We start from the raw sequence: 10,919 nt of genomic DNA on the forward strand, positions 1-10,919 counted from the left end.
GGTTCATGACGTTGCCTTCATAACCATTTCCGCGGTGTATTTCCATCAAAACAAAAACAATTCTTGATTGAATGAACTACATTGCTGAGGTTTTACACGCGTCACAAGTGAAAAACACATACACTTTTTGTTAAGACGTGTAAATAGGCGCGGGGGGGGGGGGGGGGTTGACGTTACAGTTAGTAACCGTACAACTACAGGGCTCTAACAACCTTTCAGAGAAACACAGTTTAAATCAATAAATCAATTTTGACACCCCATTGACACATGTGAGAGAGGGAAACATATGCATCCCAGTTGTCCTCTTCTTTAACTCTTGTAACATCACAAAAAATGGAGCTCCTTCAAATAGGTCCCCTTTAAACTGGCATTTAAACTTTAAAACACTTTCTTTTCATCAGTCATCTGAGCTTTAATGAGACAAGCTGTCACTCTGTTGTTGTAATTTCGGCACGGTTGTGCAACATGATCTTGGAAATAATATAAATTATTAAATATTTCCACGTTCCCCCGACAATGCTTACGTAACGTAATCCTGGGGGTACGCGTACACCTGGTTGGGAAAGGGAAACACTGCTTTACTCAATATTAATTATGGATCTATTCTTTGAATATGTTTGACTGACAGTAGATCGATTCACACTCTTTTAATAAAAATGTATTACATTATTTCGCCTTTAAATGTTATTTTGTAACTATAAGCACAGTGCGTTTACTTGTGTATGAAATGCGATAGACAAATAAATAAATACCTAAATAAATAAATCTGCCTTGCCTGCCTCGACATAAAAGTGGTGAGTTGTGTGGCCTGACCAAACTTGCAGCATGCTCCGCCCCCCTCAGTTCTTCTACGTGTTGGGACTTGGTGTCTTACAAGCATCCCAGAGAGAGGAGGGAGAAAAAGAGAAGCACTTCAGTCCTTTTCTGGGGGTCGTCCGGTGAAATAAAGCAGCTTCACAGCCACTGGAGATCTGTCAACCTTTTTAAAAAAAAAAAAAAAAGTCAATCGGACACCTATTTGTTTTTTTCGTTCGCCGTGTGGATGAAGTTGCGCGTGGAAAGCGAGTGATCTTTGAAGTACGAGCTACTCAAGAGGCGAGGAGCTGGCTGTCGGATATCTGATAAGGTTTCCTGCTCTACCCTCACCCCCGGCCCCCCGTTCCACGCACGGATTACAGAAACGTTTCTGTATGCGTCGCGAACTCAATCGAGTTCCCCCAAAGAGCTTTATGTTGGGAATACTTGGGGGTTGTTGAGCAGTTGAAAGAGAGCGAAGTAATCTTGGGGTAAGAATGGCGCTGAAGGCCAGGGTGTTGTACGACTTCCACTCGGAGAACCCAGGGGAGATCTCCATTAGCGAGAACGAGCTGGTGAGCCTGTTCAGCGAGGAGGAGCTGGAAGGCTGGTTGGAGGGGAAGAACAGCAGAGGGGACGTCGGTCTCATCCCAGCCTCCTACGTGGAGATCATCAGGGACCACATCACCTCCAACAACAACGGGTTCTCCTCTCCCAAAGTGGTGACCCCCACCCACGCCTCCTATTCCCAGCGAGGACCCGAGGCGGGGAGTGTTGGCAGCGGCGGGGGCAGCTTCCACACCAGCCAGGGTAGCGACGACGACTGGGACGACGACTGGGATGACAGTTCCCCGGCCACCGAGACCCCAAGGAGTCTGGGCACCTCACCCGCTTCCTTGTACCCGGTGACCACCTCCCTGCCGGCAAGGCGTAGCAGCTCCTTGCAACCTCAAGCCAAGAGCTCAGCCACGGTGGGGAGGAACCTAAACAGGTTCTCCACTTTCGTCAAGTCCGGGGGAGAGGCCTTCCTTCTCGGGGAGGCGGCTGCTTTTGTCAAAGACGGGGACAGGATCTGTGTGGTGATGGGCAAGCATGGACCCGAATGGCAGGACGACCCGTACCCCTTCACTTGCACCATCGATGACCCAACCAAGCAGACTAAGTTCAAAGGCATGAAGAGCTACATGTCCTATGGGCTGACCCCCACTCACACCAATGTTCAAGTCAACCGCAGGTAAGAAACTCTTCTTTTTCGTTGTCTCTCCACTTCCTCTCACCATGTAACTGGTGTTGTTTATGTGGCTTGTTGTGGCCTGTTCTCACCGTTGTTCCCAGCAAAAGGCCAAAAAAAAAAGCAGAGCAAAGTATGGCCTTTTGGCTTCAGGAATAGCGTGTTTCCTCTCAAATTCCCCAGTGCACTTTTCCCATTGTTTCTTTGTCTTTAGTTTTTTTTCACCCAACATAAGTAATTTCCCAGACAGTGTTCCCTCGCTACCTCGCGGTTTGGTTATTGCGGCTTCAGTCGCCGGGTTTTCGTTTGTGACCATAACGTCATCTATTGTGGGTTTACATCGCTATTTCGCGGGTTTTCTTGCTTTCTTCTATATCAGACCAGTCAAAACTTGTCCATCCATTTGATAGTTTGCAGGTTACCCTTGTTGACAGGTTTTATTATTCTTATGATAACAATTGCCATTGCCAAACTCCTGTAGCTATTTACCTTAAAGGGAGAAGTCAACCCAAACATTTTCAACACTAGTTGAAACAAGGAATTCAGATTAATATTGCATTTGTGGAATAAGAGTTAAGCATCAAAATCAACCCGTTTTTTGGCTATCTCATGGGGCGGCCATTTTGTCACTTTCTGTTGACTGAAAATGACATTACAGTTGCTCAGGGCTTACGTAACAACCATTCACGGCTCACTTGTTTTCTAAAAGGTGAACCGTGATTGGTCGTTAGCTGAGCCATGAGCAATTGTGATGTCATTTTAACCAAATGGCCGCCCTTGGGATGCCCAAAAACGGATGGACTGCTTAACTCATATTCCACTAACATCATATTAATCAGAACGCCATGTTTTCGACTTAGTAGGGCGGCATAGAACATATTCTTGTAAAGAAAATTCTGACTTCTTCTTTAAATGTTTTCTGCCTTGAAAATGAGATGATCACTGGCCCAGTCCGTATGCCATTATGATTACTCACACCGCCGATTTCCTCGTGTCTTGCAGGTACAAACACTTCGATTGGCTGTACGCTCGGCTGGTGGAGCGTTTCCCGGTCATCTCGGTGCCACATCTGCCCGAGAAGCAGGCCACTGGCCGCTTTGAGGAGGACTTCATCTCCAAGCGAAGGAAAGGCCTTATCTGGTGGATGAACCACATGACCAGCCACCCTGTGCTGGCCCGCTGCGACGTCTTCCAGCATTTCCTCACGTGCGGGGCAGACGAGAAGGCCTGGAAACAGGGCAAGAGGAAGGCCGAGAGGGATGAGCTGGTCGGGGCTAATTTCTTCCTCACAATCAGGTATGAAGAGCTTGCCGCTAGTTTGGCGTAGTACTCTTGTGCTACTTTAGCTGCTTTAGTTCTAAGTTATTTTGGTCCAATTCACAGCCAATTATCGCAGATAGTGTGTCCGAAAGTACGTTTTGCAGCGTTGGATTACGTCATGTTACTGACTTTAATTCCACTTTCGGTGGATAATTATTGCCCCGCAGCAAGGCAATTGTATCTGTTCTCATTGAGTCAACGTGCTGAATCGAGGCTTTTTGTAACGGGGCGAGGCCGATGCCAGACGGACGAGCATGTTTGCCGAGTCAAGATGATGTCATGTTTGGAGTATTTTTCCAAATAAAGCCGCAAGGCTTCTGCTCAAAGATGCTAGCAAGAATGTAGCGTGATTCCTAAAAAAAAAATAAAAATAAAATATGTCTCCCCTTCCATCAAGCACACCCACCGTCCCGCTCGACCTTCAGGAAGTGGAGAGCAAGATCGAAGGCTTCAAGTCCTTCACGAAGAGGATGGATGAGAACATTGTGGTCGTAAACACCACCATCAATGACTTTGCGCGCAAGCAGATGTCGGGATTCAAGAAGGAGTACCACAAAGTGGGACAGTCCTTCAAACTTCTGTCGCAGGCGTTCGAGCTGGACCAGCAGGCCTACTCGGGAGGTCTGAATAAAGCCATCTCTTATACTGGTGACGCCTATGAGGCCATAGGGGACTATTTTGCAGATCAGCCACGCCAGGATCTGGATCCCATTTCTGATCTGCTGGATCTCTACAGAGGACACCTGGCCAACTTTCCTGACATCATCCACGTGCAGAAAGGTCAGAAAATGCATGGTTTTCATGTGCGGTCCGAGCGACACACCACGTTCCGCCAGATGGTCTGGTTTAGTTTGGTTCACCTCTCCGTCCTCCGCTCCAGGCTGCGCAGACAGCTTCAAAAGACTTTTCTCGCTCTTTGTGACTCATTTGTTAAGTGGCACTTTTTGTTTTCGTCCGTTCTTTAAAGCGGAAGTCAACCCAAACATATTTTTTTTCAAGACTTTGTTCCCAGCAGGCCCACTAATTGAAACGCGGCATTCTGATTCATTTTGCGTTTGTGGAATAGAAGTTAAGCAGCAAAATGCACTCGTTTTTAGCCGATCTCTGGGGGCGGCCATTTTGTCTTCTGTCGACTGAAAATGACATCACAACTGCTCACAACGACCAATCACGGCTGAGCTGTTTTCTGAATCTGAGCCGTGATTGGTCGTTGTGAGCAGTTGTGATGTCATTTTCAGTCGACAGAAGACAAAATGGCCGCCCCCAGAGATGGCTAAAAACAAGTGCATTAACACTTATTCCACAAACACAATATTTATCGGAAAGTGGGCTTGCATCGAACATATTATTGAAAAAAAAAATGGAAAAATTGCGTTGACTTAACGTCTTTAACGCAGTATTGTCTGTCAACTAATCAAAGCATAGAAGTGCGTCGAGCTCCACTCCACATATACAAACTACAAAGCTACTACTACTACCCCGGTACGGCAAAGAACAGGTTCTAAAAAGTGAGATGGTAGCATCTGACCTTTTCTGACCCTACCACAATACAACGTACTCAATTGAACTGACACTAGCGTTTGATGGAAATGGTGGAAAAATAATACAAAGAGATGTTATTTCCGTTGATATTATTATCTTGGTGTTCATTTGAACTACACACTGAACTTTTTGGGCGACCCACAAAACTTAGCATGCTACTTTACCTGGAACTAAAATTGTTAGGGGCCCAGCAGTCCGGCCAAATTCTTGTTCAACCCCAAATTCTGTAAAACAAGGACAATACAAATGAGGAGAATTGAATACTGTACGGTAATGAGCTGAGCGCCATCTGGCTCTTAGCCTTTATTATTCGTCTATGAAACAATTTATAGGCAACACTCACACAAACCCCGCAACCCCTAACCAGGCGCGTCATCTGTTTTCACTTACGGAATTGCAAAGTCAGTGTGAGCAGAAAACTGATACCCACACTGAGAATTTTTTTTTTTTTTTTTTTTTTTTTTTTTTTTTATACCCCGGGTACTGCGAGCGCCTGAAGTGAGTCACTTGAAAACACACTACAAACACAACAAACAGGAGTTAGCCTGTTGGTTCCCTGCAGTATGGGAGGAGGGAGCCGCTGCTGGCATGCAAAGTCCTGACGTTTGCCAAACCTGGAGGCACTCTTTCTATAGCGCGCTGAGCTCTGTGCGCCAGATACAATTGCAGCCTGAATGCCAATCGTCTCTGTGACTGACAAGTCTTTCTTCCCGGTGTGGCAGATAACACATTTACTTATACTTTCCTCGAAAATGTTCAACAACCGATTACAACACAGACGTTGACCTCATTTAAGTCCAGGAATGTGCTCTCTGTTATTGCTGCTGTCTATGCTGCCAAGTAGAGAAACTAGTGTACATTCATCCAACCGGACAATTCAGACGGAAGATTACTCAGAAGAGCGCAGACGTTTGCCAAGGCCGGACAGCAATCGGCAGCTAATGCAGACTAGAGCAAGGGAGCAGCAAACATCCCAGTACAACTGTTTCTAACTTTGAGAGCGTGGTTGTCAATTAAAAGTGTTGTAAGTTGTGGTTGATAACGTTCCACTCCTGTCTTGTGGTTTGTGGCGATTCCACCACAAACAAAAGTAGTTCAAAGGCGAAGAAGCACGTTAGCCATCCGCGGTGGATCAGAACTTTCACGATTCCCAATTCGGTAGCTGCATTTGAAGGCATGTGACGTCATAATGTTGAGCAAATGCTGTCCAAATTGAAATAAAATTGGTTTCTTGGTTTTTACGGCCCTGACAACCGCCATACCACATTTCAAGGTTATAAACGGCCGTGGTATAAGAATACTTATCGTAGCACTCGAAAGTTTTGGTGGATTGATTTGGTTGTTTTAAATTCAAGTGTTTTTCATACAAATATTTACTGTAATTATGAAAGTATTACTACTGTACATTAGCTTAAGTTAGTGATACACGCTGACATCTTACATGGTATGTAAATATTCCTTTGCAATTTTAGTAGATACAAACGCAGCCGCTATATTCCGGTAATATTTTAATGTCACAAAACAGCGAGAAAAAGACTCACTTCATTTTTAAATGTACTGAAGGAATTGCCTTATTTGAACATCAAACTTTAAAACTTTAAAACATTTAGCTAACTTAATTTCATGTTCTTAAAATGTGTGACATCACTTTAGTAATGCTAACATGTAGTCACTGTTGTGCAATATCTGTAGGGAAATAATTTTTTGAGAAAATAGCTCATCTTTCATTGTCTTTTAGGAGCACAGCAAAAAGCAAAAAAAAAAATAAATAAAAAAACAGTTATCACCACACAGCAACTTCTCCCCAGTGTAAGATGCCGTCTGCTTCCCAGACCACAATTTATGCAAACATGTCTACGTATGTGATGTCAAGGCTATGTGTGAGACGTTTTAGGTTATGCGTGGTATCTTAAGGCCATGTGAAACGTGAACTTTATGAGAGTCAAAACAATCATTCTTGAACCTATGTGAAAGAAAAACATCCGCTCACTTGGCTATGTGGCCTTGTCGGTCTCATGGCTGGAACGCGGGGCATTTTCAAGTCTCTATGTAACCTTGTGAACCAACACTAGTATTAAAACAAAACAAAAAATCAACATGTGCTGAACATGATAAGGAATATACTAATACAGTAGATAATACAATTTCCATTACAGTTGCCTTTCAATGTGATCTAAATTGAAGGGTGATATTAGGAACTCTCTCAAAATGCTAAATATAAGTTCAGTTAAGTGATTTTAGAGTTGTGTTGATAACAATCCAGCAGCCAAATTTGTAACCCATCTCAAATGTTCTTTCTCTGAATTTTCCTCTAATACAATTTGTTTCTTTCAGTGGCATACCTTAAAATAATTGAATCCTCAAAACGTGTAGCCCCAGGCATATGCCAATTGACCAAAATCATCCACTTCTGCGTGTGTTTTTGAGAAACATCTGCGGTGTAGCACTGATGAGCTCATCTGCACAATGTAGTCTGCACTTTTTACCACCTCCAACGAACGACAGATGTGTTTTGTCATAGTTACAAAAAAAAAGACAGAAAGAGAAGAATGAAATCGGTCATGCTAGGATCTGTATCCCCCTGTATTTACTGCTGAGCAATCTTGGGAATACATCACAACCCCTACCGTATAGAAAACCTTGTTGACCTAAATGTAGCTTTGTAGCATCAACCCACAGGTCCAAAGGCCAACATCTGATTTGAATGAGGCCAGATTCCTGGGCCTCTTGTCCAACGTTACCCTGGGACTGCAGGAATGCAAAATAGAGCAGTCTCTGGATTAGTTTTCCCCTCCTCCTCCTCCCACTCTTTTTCTTCTCCCTCTTTCCTTCTTCCTCCTGGTTCCCTAATTTGAAGAGAAGAGATAGACGTTTCCCACCAGCCGACGGTACAAAGAACACAGTTCAGCTTACCGGCTGCTAATCGCTATGGCAGCCAGGGGTGCAAAGTCCAACTTTATTTCATTTACGTGCGTAGATACTGTATCATTTATGTGTGAGGAAAAAGATGGTCCACTCTTTCACTTACAATACCGGGTCACAAAGGTCAGCGTGCCAAACAGTGAGCTATGAGCTAGCTTGTGATTTCTTCTAGTTAGCACTAACTCCACAGTTCCTCTTCTGTTTTCCATCATTCACGTCTGCCAAAAATGTTGAACTTCCCCCCCTTAAAAGTTGACTCACTAGACATTTTAAGGCATTACTCAGCATAGGGTAAGCAAAGGCGTCTGGGGTGCAACTCTTTCTCTCTTCTTTTTCGCCGTGGTTGTAAAAACAGCTGTGGCTAGAAGCTGCTTGTTTCTTTCTACAATATTATAGAACTGCCTCATGGCTAGGTGGTGTTGTGATAGCTGCAGAAATGGAATCAACAAGAACAAAGTTTCCACTAGCTCTTGCTAGCTATCGACTGGGAACAGGTCTGCTCTAGTTATAACAGTGCTCCTGTAGTTCATGTCTTTGTGTTGCTAGGCCTCTGGGCAGAATCAAATTCACTAGACTTGATTTGTAAGATGGATGCTAGAGAAGATTCAGCTCATTTCTTTCTCCTATACAATCACATTGCTTCACTAGCTGGTGCTAAGCTAGCTGTCACACTGGACACAGCTAGCAATAAGAGTGGACAGCTTCTTTCTGTTGCTAAACTTATTTTTTTTAGCTAACTGTTGTGAAGCTAGCTCCTTGAACAGAAACAGCTCAGCTAAACCTTTCTGGGCAGATTTCACTGGAACCTTTATTTTTTTTTTTAGCTAACTGTTGTGAAGCTAGCACCTTGAACAGAAACAGCTCATTTGTAAATGAAGGTTTCTGTTCACTTCATATGTTTCCACTGTTGTTTGAAATGCCAGTTTGTAGGAGTTTCTCATTAAAACGTCTATTTACGTCTCTCTTTTCTTCTACAGCCAAGCACACATTTTTCATTTCCTCATCGATTCAGTCCACATGAAACCTCACATTGACGTCAATTCATTTCCTGTCCAAATCAAAGTTTTTCGCCTTTGTCGCCAAGGATAAAAAGTAACATCCTCCTCCTCCATCTTGCCCAAGGTGCTCTGACCAAAGTGAAGGACTGCCCGGCGCAGGAGGGCGAGCTCCACGACCGCTGCAACATCATCTCGTGCGCCACGCTGGCCGAGATCCAGCACTTTCACCGCACGCGCGTACGAGACTTCCGAGCGCAGATGCAGCACCACCTCCGAGAGCAGATTGGCTTCTTCCAGAAAATCACATCCAAGCTGCAGGACGCGCTGCAGAGGTATGACAGCGAGCAGTAGGATGGGAAAAGAATTTTGGCGGTGGGAGGGAATTTAAAAAAAGGAAACATTTCTAATAGACTGAAGAGCAGATGAATGACTGATAAGATTCAGCACATCTCGTGAGATACATGTAAGGACTTGAAATCACGAGTCCTGGACCATAATGAAAAAAATATATAAATAAGGAAGGCATGGACGTGTTGGGAGCAAGAATGTGACGAGGATTTTTTTGGGGGGATGATCCACACGCATTTGAAAACTCAGCGGGATTTGCGATGTTTTTACCATAGTGGCTACACCTGCTATCTGCATTATCATTTCAACTGGATGTTTTAAGCATTTAAAGACTGGATCGTTTTCATTATATGGAGTGCAAAGGTGACGGTATGGGATTACGCTGCCAATTTCCATGAAACTTTGTGGAGAAAAATGGCACATGGATCATCCAGGCAGATATCTTCTGTTTCCACGAACCAGTAAGATGGTTAAATACAAAAGTGTCATCCATGATTTTTGTTTTTTCATTTTTGACATTTCAGTCGTTATGGAACGGCTCCCGCTGCCTCAAGATAAGATGCTTGTATACCAACCTTCTTGAACCATAAAGATTTATGGTGGAAATCACTTAACAGTCACTACACTAGTGGTGATTCCTTATCTTGACTTCTGCACAGGAAGCGTGGGTTCAATTTCCCCCTCAGTAAATGTGCGAATGTGAAAGTGGAAGCTTGTCTTGTCTGGCGACTAATCCAGGCTGACCCTGAACTGGATAAACACTATCGAAAATGGACGGATGGAAATCATCGACAGTGATTTGCCATCATTTAAAATCTCTGAATTACCTTTGCATATCATCGCTGTTCAATGAAAAACACTTTTTTTTTTTTTTTTTTTTTTCCCGAATGAAAAAATAACACATTTTGGAAACGTGTGCTGTTCATTGGCCAATGATGTCAATGTACTTTCATTGACTGAAACAAGAGTCGCATCAGTGTTAACAAAGAATGTTTGAAACCACGTCTGCCACCTGAAACTTTCGACTGCAACCTCCCGGTTATACATTCCGTATCTTCTTCTAAATAACTGATAGAATTGTTGATGCCTCTTACGTTCTTTCTGTTGGATACTGTATTTTCATTTCAGGTTTGTTTTCACATGTCTGGGAACGAACCCGCTGATGTTTTGTTAAAGGGCGATTGTAATTGTTCACGTGGTGCATATGTGTTCAATGTATTACAACAGGACAGTATTTCCATAAATAAATGGATATAGGACATAGTTTAATTGTGTCTTTGTCTCTAGACGTAACGCACAGCTTGATACTTCAGGCGTTGTCTCTCTCTCATTATATTTCTCTGCGCCGGCCTGTCTAAAATATTATTTTAATATGAGCTATACCTATACTTTTTGTTTCCTGTTATAAGTTATAACTGTGTTCTAAATGCTCCTAAGTAAAAATCTGACATTGTGTGTCCAGTGGCTGATATGTGACACCAGCATTCAAAGTGTACAGGTCAGGTTACTCTTTATTATTTAGCCTTGCCTCTTCATCCTCTGTGCTTCCTTTTGATTTTCCTGCACTTAACAATAAACCATTCTTTCATCAGGCTACTGCTTGTACTCATATTTGTTCTACTCTAGATGTTTATAGTGTCTGGCTTTTGAGGTGGAATTATTTGTCTGACTAATTTGAAATAATCATATAAGCAAACAGGCCTGTAGAACCAGGTCAAAAATACACATGAATGTTGTTTAACAGCGCCAGTATATGGTAAATG

At 43.3% G+C, this 10,919-nt stretch overlaps 1 protein-coding gene across 1 annotated transcript; it reads left to right on the forward strand.

The window, feature by feature from the left end:
• The first annotated feature begins 308 nt into the window (after nt 1-308).
• LOC147135755 (sorting nexin-18-like) lies at nt 309-10,749 on the forward strand. Its single transcript, XM_086054140.1, has 4 exons — nt 309-2,029; nt 3,029-3,322; nt 3,744-4,126; nt 8,933-10,749. The coding sequence occupies exons 1-4, from the start codon at nt 1,293-1,295 to the stop codon at nt 9,157-9,159; spliced, it is 1,641 nt and encodes a 546-aa protein (XP_085910266.1). The 5' UTR covers nt 309-1,292; the 3' UTR covers nt 9,160-10,749.
• The last annotated feature ends 170 nt before the right edge of the window (nt 10,750-10,919 follow it).

The sequence above is a fragment of the Filicampus tigris genome, chromosome 15, assembly GCF_054856515.1.
Source record: "Filicampus tigris isolate MCC_2025a chromosome 15, RoL_Ftig_1.0, whole genome shotgun sequence".
Lineage (NCBI taxonomy): Eukaryota > Metazoa > Chordata > Actinopteri > Syngnathiformes > Syngnathidae > Filicampus > Filicampus tigris.